The 15,000-nt window shown below is 48.5% G+C and overlaps 1 protein-coding gene across 3 annotated transcripts in view; it reads right to left on the bottom strand.

Annotated features, from left to right (window-relative positions):
- The window catches only part of lrrk1 (leucine-rich repeat kinase 1), a 55,063-nt gene that overhangs the window by 18,770 nt on the left and 21,293 nt on the right, over positions 1-15,000 (bottom strand). For all 3 annotated transcript variants that reach the window (XM_062549067.1, XM_062549065.1, XM_062549066.1), the window contains exons 16-26: positions 14,972-15,000; positions 13,346-13,510; positions 12,485-12,657; positions 12,164-12,284; positions 11,509-11,668; positions 10,734-11,010; positions 9,812-9,983; positions 9,339-9,508; positions 8,463-8,602; positions 4,477-4,741; positions 1,557-1,726 (exon numbers count right to left, since the gene is read on the bottom strand). The exon at positions 14,972-15,000 is cut by the window's right edge and continues 186 nt beyond it. In XM_062549067.1, coding sequence (XP_062405051.1) covers positions 1,557-1,726; positions 4,477-4,741; positions 8,463-8,602; positions 9,339-9,508; positions 9,812-9,983; positions 10,734-11,010; positions 11,509-11,668; positions 12,164-12,284; positions 12,485-12,657; positions 13,346-13,510; positions 14,972-15,000 — 1,842 coding nt within the window. The remainder of the gene's footprint in view (positions 1-1,556; positions 1,727-4,476; positions 4,742-8,462; positions 8,603-9,338; positions 9,509-9,811; positions 9,984-10,733; positions 11,011-11,508; positions 11,669-12,163; positions 12,285-12,484; positions 12,658-13,345; positions 13,511-14,971) is intronic.

The raw sequence follows: 15,000 nt of genomic DNA, 5'->3' as shown, positions 1-15,000 counted from the left end.
CCACAGCAAGTCACTGGTGTGGAATTGTGCGTATTTATAGAGAAACGACCTCCAGAACAACCCTCTGTAACGACCGGGTCTGCAGGAAGACAGACCAGCGCAGAATTGTATTTTTCTCCCCCATTCACAACCACATGTCTGCAGCGCTCCGAGTGCTTGGGTTTTGCATAGCTCTGCGGCCAGGCGCTGAGAATGGGCTACGGAAGTGGAAACAACAAGCCAGAAGCTACCATTTAAAAAAAGGCCATTCTCTCAACAAGGACCCAGCGCCTCCATTCCCTTGAGAGAGAAAGAGTGATAACCTACTGTACAGTTAAAATGAAACACTTCACCTTGTCCTTCAGTGGAGAAACCTTTTAGAGGACGACGAGGGCTTCGGCGCAGCTAAATAACAGAATATGCACAAAATTCAACAATATGTGATACTTTTATAAACCCCCCCCCCCCCCCCCCCTCCCATCAGAGAAAATTCTGCAGACTTAGCAGAGCAGCCAAGTCATGCTTTAATAGCAATCTTTAATAGCAATTCTCATAGACGGGCCCACATCTCTCCTTGCCTTCAGCCATAAACGACAACACAGTCAGAGTACACAACACATTGCAGCCTGTCCGGAGGGAGGGACGGCAGTAAAAAAAAAAAAAAAAAAACACCCTTGCCTTTGGAACGAGGCGCTGTCTGCTGGCCGCCCGTGCGAAGGAGGAAAATAAAGGTCGACGGCAATGTTATGACTCGCGGACCATGAAACAGCTTGGAGAGAGGCATTAGGCAATCTCAAACTGTCTAATTACCCCCGCTCTGACACCGCCTGGGGTGGTGGTGGGGGGGCCGTGAGTTAGAGCTCTTCTGTCCACTGCACCGCCGCAGATGATGCATTAGGGCTCTCTGTTTCTTCAGGGGCCCCGGCGCGGTTTATGAAGGATGACAAAGGAACGCGGGGGCCTTTCGTTACTGCTGACCGCCACAACAAATCTGTGCGCGACGCGGCAGGCGAGAGGCGAGAGGCGAGAGGCGAGCGGCGAGGACGCGGAGTGGACCTCGCGGCTATCTGTGTCTGTTAAATCTCATCGAGCCCACGGAGAAGTGCTGAGTAAGCACTCTTCCACCCCATTGGGCGACAACATCCTGTTTACAGTCATCAAACCAAACACCCACCCCCAACCCATTTAATCTGGCCAACAAACTCGACAAACTTCTGGCAACAAGCAACGGAAGGACTCCCGTAAACTCCAAAGAAGCGTCTGACCTCATGTGAAAAGATTAGCTTCATTCCGATGACGAATAGAGGCAATCCTGAAGATAAAACCGCGCACAGCAACACCATATATCTCCCTATCGGAGCTTAAACACTCCTACACATTCACGGAGCCACGGAGGCATTTAGGGGTAAAAAAGCCAGTAAATCCAGCCAGGATTAAACTCTAGCCTCCCTTCTGATCCCGGGAATGATGTCCTCGCAGAGGGAGCTCGGCTCAAGCTGATACGTGGTGGTGGTCGTGGTGGTGGTGCTGGGGGGGTGACCTTTGACCTCTGCTCAGGAAGTGATGCGGTTGTTTACCTGTGCCGCTGCCGAAGGACTGCTGACGGCACTTCTTGAAGTGGAAGCGCTTGATGGCGACGGGCTGGCCCCGGTACTTGGCCCGGTAGATGATGGTGCCGCTGCCGCCCTGGCCCAGGATGTCCTGCTCCTTCTCGCTGTAGTCCAGCTCGCTCTTCACCAGGAACAGCCTGCACACACACACACACACACACACACACACACATACACACACAGAGACACACAGAAACACACACACACACAGACACACACAGACACAGACACACACACACACACAGACACACACACACACACACACACACACACAGACACACACACACACACACACACAAACACACAGGCTCATCAGTGACACACAGCAGTACACAGTAACAGCACAGTCCACCCTCTGTGTGGATAACTAGGGGCACAAATGGAGAGCAGCAGCTCACATGCTCCTTATTAGCGACGCGCACACGTCCACTCACACGAGAACAAAGTCAACAGCGACCGCACAGCAAATGCAAACCACCGCCACTCTCACGGACATAAACACCAACACACAGCACAACAGCACATCAAATGGCTGACATATTCACTTATTCAAACAAAGACACACACACACACACACACACAAAACAGCATTAGCTACCCCATAATGTCCTCAAAAACATCCTTACAAATACACATGCACATTTACAGACACAGACACAGACACACACACACACACACACACACACGCACAGACACACATTCATGTGTAGGATAGCACACCACACTATACAGCCAAAACCACATGCTATGAACGCACACAATGCCGTTTTTATAACAAGACACATCCGTTCCACACACACACACACACACACACACACAGCGCTGTCTGCACGCTCAACCAAAATGTTATGTGACACACTGTTCACGTGTCAAACACAGCCCGGGCCTATTCCCCCCGGCCTCTCCCTCCGCCACAGCACATGTCTCACATGGGCTTCGTCCGCACCAAGACGTGCCTCCAATCTAAATTTCCGCCCATATAGCGCGTTTCCCATCACTAGGAACCATATGCATCACATATGTGTGGCGCGCAGGGCCCCCGCTTCGCCTACCCTACAGGCTCATCCTATTGTCGGACTTATACATCCGCTCTGGCATGCGCTTATCGTCCACTTCATCTCCCTGCGCGCCATGATCTCTCAAGCTCCGCACGACGGAGTTCTTTTCATCGTGGATTTTAGACGACGGAGGGGATAATAAACACCTCCGCTCCCGTGGCGGCCGTTCGCTCCGTGCCCAGATCTGGACGGGCGCCAATCCCAACAGCGTTGGCTTTGTCGTTAATTCTTTCGGACTTGCGAAGGGCTTCGTCGGAAAAGTAATGCGTGCAAATAAAAACAAGGCAAGATTTGAAGGGGGGGGCCAGTTTAGTTCAACAAATGTTTTCAAAAGAGCTTCAGTACAATCGGCTGGACCACATCCTCATACTGCGCAATCACTTATTCTCTAGAAGAAACACTCTATGATGCTTGTGGTTACTCGTTTATGACGAAACAGTCCCATTAATCAGACGCCTTCCTGTGAAAACAGATCATCTGCGTGTGAAATGCCAATATCAGATTTCCTCCGATTTGTCTGGCACAAACTTCTGAGCGTGATTCTAAGGAAATATATCCAAGGCCCTCTCCCGTATGATCATATCAACGGGAGCATCAGGGTTAGCGGCAGGACCTGGGGCACATCTGAACTCGGAGCGCACAAATCAATTTGAACGAGCTTCAAAGGTGCGTCGTGTAGTGACGTTTAAAAAGAGAGGCAGCATTTTTTTTTCTCGTCGCCCCCTTCTCAAAAAGCAATAAATGACAAACATTCAAAGCATGCTCACAAGCGCTTGTTGTGCCATTATTAAATACCGCTAGCATCTCGGGCCCCTCTTTGCTCCGTGTTTTAGGCCACAGGAATTCGGCCGAGCGTTTTTCTCGCCGCGGGCCTCGTATGCCAGAAGTGTGACATAGGAGTTGACATTGGCTGTGGGAGATAATCTAAATAACTTCCATATGAGCAAGGACCATGACTCACTGGGAACAGCTCTCCGTCAAGCCAAAGCCTGTGGCTGATAAGAGCTGAGGTGCCATTCGGCCTGGAGCGGCATGTTGTCATTCTTCTACTTTATGTGTGTGTGTGTGTTTTGAGAATGTGTGTGTGTGTGTGTGTGTGTGTGTGTGTTTTGAGAATGTGTGTGTGTGTGTGTGTGTGTGTGGTATGTGTGTGTGTGTGCATGTGTGTGTGTGTGTGTGTGTGTGTGTGTGTTTTGAGAATGTGTGTGTGTGTGTGTGCGTGTGTGTATGTGATTATTTTTTGTCCCAGTGTTTTTGCATTTGTGTGTGTGTGTGTGTGTGTGTGTGTGTGTGTGTGTGTGTGTGTGTGTGTGTGTGTGCATGTGAGTATTTGAATGTGTGTCCCAGTGTTTTTGCATTGATGTCTGTGTGGGTATGTGTATGTGTTTGAGAGAGAGTGAGAGTTTACATATTCGGCCTAGAGCGGTATGTTGTCATTCTTCTACATTCTGTGTGTGTGTGTTATGAGTGTGTGTGTGTGTGTGCGTGCCTGTGAGCACTTGAATGTGTGTTAATGCAAATGTATTTTTGCATTTATGTCTGTGTGGGGTATGTGTATGTGTTTGAGAGAGAAAGAGTTTGCACATGCGTGTGTGTGTGTGCACAGCGCGTGGCTGTGTGAGTGTGTGTTATGAGAGTGTGTGTGTGTGTGTGTGTGTGTGTGAGTGTGTGTTATGAGAATGTGTGTGCGTGTGAGTACTTGAATGTGTGTCTGAGTATGTTTGCCTGTTTGTGGGTATGAGTTTGAGAGAGAAAGAGAGAAAGAAAGAGTTTGCACATATGTGTGTGTGTGTGTGTGTGTGTGTGTGTGTGTGTGCTAGCATTCGTACCGTGCTGGAAAATCGGTCATGAAGAGCTCAGGCACTAGCTCCTGCAGGGGCACGGGCTCGTTGGGGTGATTGGGGCAGATGATGTGCTCCTTGTCCACCGCGGCCAATACGCAGTCCTCCATGTCGAAGTAGTGGACGGTGCCGTGTCCGGCAGGGTCCGGCTCGGCCGGTTGAGGGTCGGCGTGCCTGGCCGTGGGGACGCAGCCGGGGCACGGGGCGTACTGCTCGATGAGCAGCGAGCCGTCGGTCTCGCTCGCCGTCAACGCTGCGGGAGAGAGAGAGAGAGTGAGTGTGTGACGTTTTCATTGCGCAAGCTACCCAGTAAACACAAACAAACACTCTATTTCTCTAACACACATGCCACAGAGACAAACACAAACAAATACTCTATTTCTCTAACATACACACCACAGAAATAAACATAAACACACACACACACACACACACACACAGACAGACACTTGACATACTTGACATAAACCAAATCACGCAAACAAGACTTAGTTAAAGCTAAAGTAAAATATGCACACACACACACACACACACACACACACACACACACACACACACACTTGAACACAAACAAACACACACACACACACACACAGCTAACTAATACAAAACAGATATTGAAACAAACATGTGCAAGTAAACAGAGCCAGTGTGTTGTATAGCCCAGAGAAGCGCAGTAGGATGAAAGGGAGAGTTAATGGGAGGTAATGAGTGTGAACTGTGGCTGGTGGTGGTGCTGGTGCTGGTGGTGGTGGTGGTGGTGGTTCTGGTGCTGGTGGTGCTGGTGCGAGTGGACTCGGCTGGACTGGGCTCACGTGTGTTAATGAGCTGTCTGGGCTGCAGGCCAGTCTTCTAAGCAGGAGGGACACATAAGCCCACCTGCTGAGTTAACTACAGCATGACTCAACCCCCCTCACATGAGCGTGTGTGTGTGTGTGTAGTGTGTGTGTGTGTGTGTGTGTGTGTGTTTGTGTGTGTGTGTGTGTGTGTGTGTGTGTGTGTGAGAGTGAGTGTGTGAGAGAGCATGTGTGGAGTGTATGCATGCATGACCGTAAGAATGATTACTACACAAGCTGCACCTCTATTCTATGCGGTCTTTTGACCGCTACAGCTACACAATGACACACATCACATATGGCCACGTCATGTGAAGCTCCATACATTCAGCTGCACACACCCTGTCCATTTCTTTTCTCTACTTGACAAGACCCATCCCCTGGTGACAAGAACATGTCTCACCGGTCTATCCCATCCTACCGCCTCCTCTAAACACCAGCACTACAGGTGTGTATATGTGTGTGTGTGTGTGTGTGTGTGTGTGTGTGTGTGTGTGTCTGTGTGAGGACAACAAAGATGAAAAAAATGTCCACTAATTCTCATGATGACAGGATTCTAACCTGACAAGGTGGGTAACATTGGCAGAGCTTCCATTGTGATAATGTAACTTTTATGCTATGCATGGTGTCTATCGATCACTACACAATGACACACATCACATAGGGCCACGTCATCTGAAGCTACATACATACTCTGTACACACCTTGTGCATTTCTTTTCTCTCCTTGACAAGACCTTGAGAAGGCCGGGTGACAAGAATGTGTCCCTCTGGCCATCCCACCCTACCACCCACTCCAACTGCCAGCACTGAAGGCCACAGCTGCAGCTTGTCAACGATCATTACTCTCCAGGTGACTGGGGCTATCTTTTGTTAGCATGGACAATGTGAGTGAGGACATCTCTAGCCAGCGCACAGAGGGGATTATTCCTTCACTTACATAAAGAGGCCCAGCCCAGAGGTACCACTGCAAGACTATCAGGGCGTCTCTGATTTGATGACAGATACAACACTGACTGAATCTGCGTACATGGGGCTCAATGTGAGTGTTTAGGAAAAGGGGATTCATACTGAAAAAGGTCTTCTCCAGCTTGAGGCTTATGGAGAAGGCGTCTTTAACCTACCAATATGAAATTCTATCTAAACAACTACAAAAATATCGTTTCTCCTTGAATCATTGATCCTTCTACCTCCCCTTTCAATCGTCTAGGCTCTAGAGGAAACAATAATCCTTCCCAACACGCCCTCATCCCCATTCTAGGTTGAGTTACCCATCTAGCCTTCCTGGCTGACATTAAAGCTCAGCTGAGATGACTCTAATATATTTACGTAACACCTCTAACTTCTCACACAGAACCAAAGGCATTGCTGTCTTGTTCAAGTTCTCAGTGTCGTACGCAGTTACCCAAGTCCTTCCACTCCAGCTACAGTACTCTCAGGTCATCACCTCTGTAGCGTCACAGAGTTGGGCTTGGCTTCTTGCGAATCTCCTTTACTGAAATCAACCCGTAGCAGCCCAAGACTACATTCTTCGTGCATCATTTTGTTTCAATGTCAACAGACAGCCTCCATTTGAAGGAGTGAAAGAGAGAGATTAAGAGAAGCTCTGGTATTACTGTGATTTACAGTAACCTGACAGTTTCCTTTTTTCTTCCTGTACACTCCCCATCATTAACTTCATATGACACCTAAACCAGTTTATCATCTTCGCATTTTTGGCTGTTACAACACTGGGATGAACAACCTACTTTCGAGCAGAAACGTGAACTCCTCCAGCAAAACGTGAACTCCCGGCACATAATATCACGTCACGTGGACACACAGCCCTCCTCCTGTTCCTCTTTTCTCCTGTGATTTGACCTTCCTACAATCCATCCTCCTCTCCACTACATCTCTCCTTAATAGAACGACCCCAGTCTTTTCCAATGCGTTGACCCGACGGGCCGCACTACTTTACGCTTTCATTTTTTATCTTGCTGTTCTGTCTGCTGCACTTTATCTCTCTCTCTCTCTCTCCCTTTCTCTCTGTTTCTCTCTCATTCTTTCTCTCTCTCTCTCTCTCTGTCTGTCTCTCTGTATCAGTCGTTCTCATCCGTCACTGCTGCTCTGCACAATCCAATCACACCTCCATCAGACAGCAGCCTCCTCCACACCATCTCCTCGCTAAATCTCATCGCCACTCTTCTGCGCGTGACTTTCAAATGACCTTGCTCGCCGCTTAAGGAAACCCATGAAATGAATCACCGCGCGCTGTCTTCCCGTGACTGCTGATGTATCCAAACTATGTTACAGATTAAGCTGTGAATCCATCACAGATGGGTAGGATGGCCCTACCATATACAAACTAATCTATCTACTACTTTTGTTATCTGACAGGTTATAGAAACGAATGTTGAGCTATTGAAACCATGTTGAACCAACATGTCTTTTGTTATCTAGTTATTGACATAAAGCTGTCAATTCTGCATTATATACAACAAAGACGAGATGTCAGTCTGACAGATAGCCTGACAGCTGACATTCTCCTAAGAACAAATGAATGTGCTAAGGACAAAGAGGTCAAAGAGTATGTTTGAAGCAGGCATGACGTAGGCCTATAGTATATGTGTATATCTACGTGTGCATATACAGTATATACATATGTGTATGGGCTTAATGTTGTCATGACTCTTAATACTGCATTATGTTTGATACTTGGATTCGTTTTCTATATGGAACTGGTGGGGTGGGTGAGATGGGATGAGGGATGAGGGAGGGCTTTAGTGAGTGTGAATGTACATGTGCTGTATTGTGTTTGTCTCATGTCTCCAGGACCCCCTCGAAAACGAGATGCTTCATCTCAAGGGGTTATCCTCTTAAACAATAATACATTCACTGACAATATTGCACTGACCATTCTGTCTTTCTGTTTGTGTTTCTGACTGTGCACAGTATTTATATGTTTTTATTGTATAGTCTTTCATATTTTGCTAACTGTGTGCACTTTTAAGGAGATGCTCTTTAAATCTCATTGCACTGACTGTGTATAATGACAATAAAGGCTTTCAATTCAATTTTCAATACAATTTCAAAATTCAAAAATGTCAAAAATCAACAGGTTTTCCCTTGATTGGGTCTGAGTAATGTTGGGGGGCCTCACCAGGAAACCACTGCTCTATGAGCGCGTTGACGTGATCGGTGATGAAGGCCATGGCTGAGAAGTCCCTCATCTCCGACTGACACAGGATCTTGATGCCTCCACTCTTCTTCTTCTTCCAGTTCAGGTCGGATGATTCCACGCTGCAGGGGGACAGGACAGAGAGAGAGAGAGAGAGAGAGAGAGAGAGAGAGAGAGAGAGATGGAGGGATAGAGAGAAAAAGAGAGAGGGAGAGAGAGAGAGAGAGGGAGAGAGAGAAGGAGAGAGAGAAACAGAGAAGGAGAAAGAGAGATAGAGAGAGAGAGAGAGAGAGAGAGAAGGTGTGCATAAGTGTGTGCCCGTGGGGGTGTGTGTGCCTATGTGTGTGAACAGCGTTAATCTCCCAACGCCTCATTTACCACCACACACCAGAGATGTGTTTACACCTCAGTAGGCCTCCCTTCCCACGCATACCATCAACACTCACACAGCCCAGGGCACACCCACACACACACACACAAACACACACATACACACACACACAAACACACACACACACACGCACTGTCCTGATGTTACACAGAAAAACTCTTCTGAACTATTGCCAGCACTGTAAACACTACAGGGTACCAATTTCCCAAATGAAACGGCATTGTTCTTCAAAACTAAATTAATCAAATGTTAAATAGAATGGTTAAGTACACAGACGGCGCAGATTCATAACTTAAGCAAAGGTAATTCACTACTGCTGTGATTTGGCACACAGCCATTCTCCTTCGTCAGCCTTCTGCCGAGGGTCTAATTCATGCTAATTTATATTCGCTGTGCTACAATAGATTCAGTCCGCAGGGATAAAAAAACAAAGCCATTGACTTTGCGCACTTAAAAGCTGGGCTCACCTCAGGTACCCTCCATCGAAGGTCACCTGGAGTCCCTCCTTCCAGTAGATCGTCTGGTTCCGTCGGACGCGGAACGTGCTACAGCGGTTGCGCTGCTGGTTCCCAGCGAAGCTGTAAATGATGGTCCCTCGGTTCCTGTGGCTCTTTGTGCTCCTCTTCGTCTCAAACGCCTGAGTTTGACAACAACAACAACAACAACAACTATTTTGAAAGAGTTTAAAATAACCTCTGCGAGCTGATAAGGATAGGCACATTGGCTTGTGGCTTGGCTGCGGCTACCAGAACTAGCACCACATAGCATTTGACATTCTCTGGCTGTTGGGCCTGCACGCTAAGCTGTGGGCAATTCGTATAGCCCAACACATGAAGCACGTAAATGGCCCTGGGCTTGTCACAATGACCAGCTGGACCTGGCAGCCTCTAAAATAAACGCTGGGCCGTGTGGTGGTGTGTTTGTGCGGGGAGGCTGGCACCTGCAGGTCCATCTCTGTCAGGCTGATCAGCATCCTGGCAATGAAGCGCTCCCAGAATCCGGCGGGCACAAAGCTCATCTTGAAGTGGCGCTGGATGGTGTTGTGGGTGTGCTGGCGGAAGCCGTGGATGTCCATGGCAGGCTTGGCGGGGAGGAGGTGGGGGAGCAGGTAGCTGCAGCATGCAAGACAGGCGGAGGGCATTAGACAAGGGAGGGCAATGGACAAGGGTACAGACTGGTCTGGCTTGGTCATAAAAAATGACCATCATTATACCAAGGGCTGTGTAATTAATCAAATAAATTGATTCATTGTCAGTTACAGCTTCTAACAATTATGAAAACAACATTATCGAAATATAATACATTATTTTGCTGCTTTCAGTTTTCTAACAGTGTTCTCTTTTAGTCTTGAGTTATAAATACAGTACATTAGTTGTGGTTATGAGTTTTGCCATAATTGAGAAATTCTAATTATACTTAACACTAGGTGCTAATGCTTGAGAATGACTATTATATAATATATACATATCAATACAGTTCGTTTCCAGGCCATTATGCAGGCTTTAACTTTATTTATGGACTTTAAAGTTTGTATTTATTTTAAATGGATTTCTTTCCAAAGTTTCATTTGGATAGCCTCAATGGACATATATTGTACTGAACAAATCAATATGCATTCTCTCCACTGTATGTTTAAAAGTCTTGGTTTCAACTGCTTATGGGCTGAGGGGGACACATACAGTACCACCCTTTATGTTGAATGCTTATTTCAGTCACATTATGCTGCAACTAACATCTGTGGACAAATGGATCTCATGACTCAAGACTGTAAGAGTGGAGTGGAGTGGAGTGGAGTGGAGTGGAGTGCTGCATCTGCGGAACAGGGCCGTCCAGGGCCGTCCAGCGCGCACAGGGCTCCTCACCTGCTGTTTCCCACGGGCAGCGCGATCTCGAACTTGGCCAGGAACTGGAAGTACTGCTCCTCCGTCTGCTGCGTGAAGCCCGTGCCCACCAGCAGCATGCGCAGGTCCTCGGCGCGGATCACGCCGTTGCGCGCCACCGAGCGCGAGCTCTTCAGGTGGACGATGCGCTCCAGGCACTCGGACAGCCAGACCGGGTCCAGGAAGTAGAGCTTGCACAGGCCGTGCGACGTGTCGGGGAAGTGCAACAGGGTCCCCGTTTCAATCAGGAAGCTGATGGCTGATGGGGGAGAGAGAGAGAGAGAGAAAGAACCTGAGAGTCTGTGTGTCGCGCTCCTAAATCCTCCCCCTCTACGCCCGTCACTATAACAAAAGCACACACGCACGCAAAGGCCATATAGGATGGGTTTCAATCTAAAGTTTCTATCTAGTTTAGCAAGATTCCCTCCTTACTGTTAAGCCTAATGATTGTCCATCTGTCAAACACTATAGCTATACACTTAGTGGCATTTAGAGTTATTTGTTGAGATGACAAGTTGACTAATTGATGTAGGCATAACCTGACTAACCAAAGTGCGCTAAACAAACTTTAGATACTTTAGGAGTCATACCCAAAAAGACTCACTGAGCAGGGTGGAACTGACTGGTAATGAGATATTGTGAGGCATCGCTGAGGTCAACTTAGGCAATTACACGCTCATGGCCGCTTCTGGCTGGTTTTAAACCATCTCTGACCCCGGTGATCGTTCAACTGAACAGGTGTGTTGAAGCAGGCTACCTGTCTGCAGGTCCTCGTAGTCTTTGATGTCGCTGGTGGGGTTCTGTTCGATGACCTGTTCCAGCTGCTGGTCGGTCAGATACTGGACCTCGTCCTCCGAGTCCCGCCTCAGACGTTCGGCCTGGACCGCCTCCTGGAGGGTCAGGTAGCTTTTGGGGATCTGAGGGGAGAGGTCAGCAGGGGGGGTCAGCAGGGGGACCAGAGGGCCAACAAGGTCCCCTAATCATTACATTGACACACGCTGACGTAGCTGACAGTCAGCTGCTGTTGCGTGTCGTGTAGTAGTAGACAAGCAGTAGACAAGCAGACGCGTGTCTGGCTGGGGCCCAGCTTTCCCTACTCAGTACTCCCTAAGGGTATGTGCATAAGTTCACGCTTATTGCGCTCAGGGATTTCCATGTCAAGAGTTTCATGCTCCATGTAAAGCAGATTACACAGGGCTATGCTATGGCTCTCGCTCACATGACATGACTTGTAGAGAGGGTGGGGGGGGGGGGGGTACAGTTGCAATGATATGGCGACGGTCTGTCGGATCTTACAGTTGCAATGATATGGATATGAATTACTCTGTAGGCTGATGATGTCAATTTCACACAATAACCACTATCAAGAAAAAGCATACATGGGGATAGAAATCGCAGAATGATTCACTCACCAGTCGTCCAACCAGTTTGTGACAGCTGGCCGCGTTGCTGATGTCCTTCATAGAGCAGGCTACTTGATACAAGAGCTTCTTCAGGCCATCCACGCCCTCCATAGTCTTACAGGACACCTCACTGGTTCATGGACACACACACACACACACACACACACACAAACAAATACAGAGACACAAACACACACACACACAGAAAATTGCTAACCATTAGAGTGGGGTGAAAGCACCGGGATCTCTTCCAATGCATTAAAAGATTCCAGAGCCATTCACATGTTTTCAATGAACAGGAGGAGCTGAAGGGAACAAAAGAACACTGACTAGAGATGCTTGGCGGTGATGTCGGGGTAGCCGCTGGCCCTGGCTCCCGAGGGGGTACGGCACAGCGCCAGCACGTAGGCCCGCAGGGTGGCGACGCGCTCGGTGCGGAACTTGCTATCGATCAGGTCCAGATGTGTGCCCACCACCATCACGGCCGAGTTTGGGGCTCGAGCCTAACAGAAAAACCAGCACAGACCAAAACCCCGGTGAACTCCTCATTAATGAAACCCTCATCTATCATTAAAAATGTAATCTCCAAAAACATGCCTCATAAATCATGGAACAGTAGAACACATAAACAAGGTCGCAACTGCCCTGAATGAGAATGGTAGTAATCTGAATTTCATTATCGGGTCTAAAACACCAGTTCAGTCATGCTGATGTATAATCTACAACAGACAACATGGAACATGGAACACAGAACACAGAATATGCTCCGAGAACCATAGCTATTCAACACACATACGTAGCCTCAGTGTTCATTTCAAAAAGGCTCAAAACGTTTACACAGCGACACGGTTCAACACCCTTCATAATTAATAACAGTGGACAGCTTGACCCGAGAGAAGACAGGCTGACACCCTGCTGACGTGGCCCCTGAGCCCTGAACCCCCCCCCCCACACACACACACACACACACAAACACACCACCACCCTCAGGGGGCCCCTAGCCCTTATGCCAGTGAGCTGTGGACAGGAGAGGAGAGGAGAGGAAAGGAGAGGAAAGGAGAGGAAAGAAGAGAGAGGAGAGAGAGGAGAGAGAGAGAGAGCGAGGCGAGCAGCTGTCAGGGATGTAATGAGGAGGTGTCATGGAGACGGGGAACCTCCGCTGGCCTCTGCGACCCCCCCGCCCCCCCTCACCTCGATGTTTAATAACCACGACTGCAGGTTGGCCACCGCCTCCTCCCCCACCGCCAGGTTCCAGATGACCACGTACAGGGCCTTGTCTGTGAAGAAGCACTGGTTGACCGTCGACATGCTGGCCGGACCGCCGATGTCCCAGACGTTGAAAGACACAGCGTCCACCTGGCGATAATGCAGTCAAAGGATCAGATAGAGATTTAAAAGTCAGATAGAGATGAAAAAAAAAAAAAAAAAAGCCTCCCTGCAGCTGCGCCATTGAACAAAGACTATTTAGTATTTCAAACAAAACTGTGTGTCAAAGTAAACTTCACATTGCCTCTGGGAAAAATGTTGGCCTGGCTTGGCATGACGATAGGGGGAGTGAGGAGGGGGAGGGAGGGGGAGGGAGGGGGGGGGTGAGCATTCAAATAGGAAGCTGAAGGTTTTCTACGCAAACACACACATTTATGTCTAGTTAACTGAGCCATTACTGATGCAATAGTTGGAGAAGGCGGGCGGGACCAGAAGCCTCAGGCCAGACGGATGCATCCCCCAGGCTTTATAAGTCTCTCCCTCTGACTTACGCATCGGGGGGGAACAGGAAGTTGAGTCAGCCTCTGCCTGGAAATGAGACCACCTCTCCAGAGGTCATAGGTCACCTCAATTGGTTGCTCACTTTGTTGTTTTAAGGACAGGAAAGGGCAGTCAAAATGGGACCGTGGAGATGTTTGTTTTCATAAATGGAAATAAATCACCTTCTCCATGCAAGATTGCTTTTCAAACTTTAAAGAAAAATGAAAAAAAAAAACAGCCCTCTCTTTTTCTTTTAAATTCAGTATCAGTCTGCTTCCTCTCTACTAAGCTATGTGTGTGTGTGTGGGCGTGTATATGTGTGTATGTGTGTGTGTGTGTATGGGGGAATGTACACAGAGATAAGCACTTGATGAGAGAAGCCTTAGAGTGAAGGTCCTCGGCCAGCTCGACTCTGTGGTCAGCTCCGCACGGTCATGACGTACTGTAGCCTTGGGAGTTAAAGCACAGCATTCCTGACCGCTCCGAGCATGAGCGCTGACCTTCAGTCCGTCCCTTCGGTCACAGCGTCCAGCCTCCAGCTCTGCCAAGGCAGGACGAGCGCTACCCCAGTTAGCCGCGTCTGTTTATTATGCTGTCACATTAATAAGTTGATGTTGTCGGGGGGGAGTGAACACACACACACACACACACAGTAGTGGAACTACATTAGATGTGGAGGTGGTGGTGTGACTGTGCTCAGCATAACAATGAGCAAGCGCTTAAAGGACATTTTGACCATTTTTCACATAGATCCGTGTTTCTCGAGGTCAACTGAGTACTGTCCCCAATGATTATGCCCCCTGTGCTATTATGTGAGTGTAGCACAGTAGCTGCCTGGCAGCTCTAGCTGTTCGTTTTTTTTTTTTTCATACCAACAGTACTCGGTGACCTCGAGAAACAGATCTATGAGAACAATGGCGGATGCTTTCCTTGAAGTGTGCTTGTGTGATTCAGCTTGAGTCTCAGGACATGACGTGATGTGACGTGACATGAGGTACGGCCTGGCGTACCGCGGCGTGGTGCGGTGCAGTGTGGCGTGGTGCGGTGCGGTCTGTAACGGCGCTGTCTCACCCCGGTCCTGATGCTGCTGGGCCGCTCCA

Source organism: Sardina pilchardus, chromosome 11, assembly GCF_963854185.1.
Source record: "Sardina pilchardus chromosome 11, fSarPil1.1, whole genome shotgun sequence".
NCBI classification, from domain to species: Eukaryota; Metazoa; Chordata; class Actinopteri; order Clupeiformes; family Clupeidae; genus Sardina; species Sardina pilchardus.
This window is presented reverse-complemented; position numbering and strand designations above follow the sequence as displayed.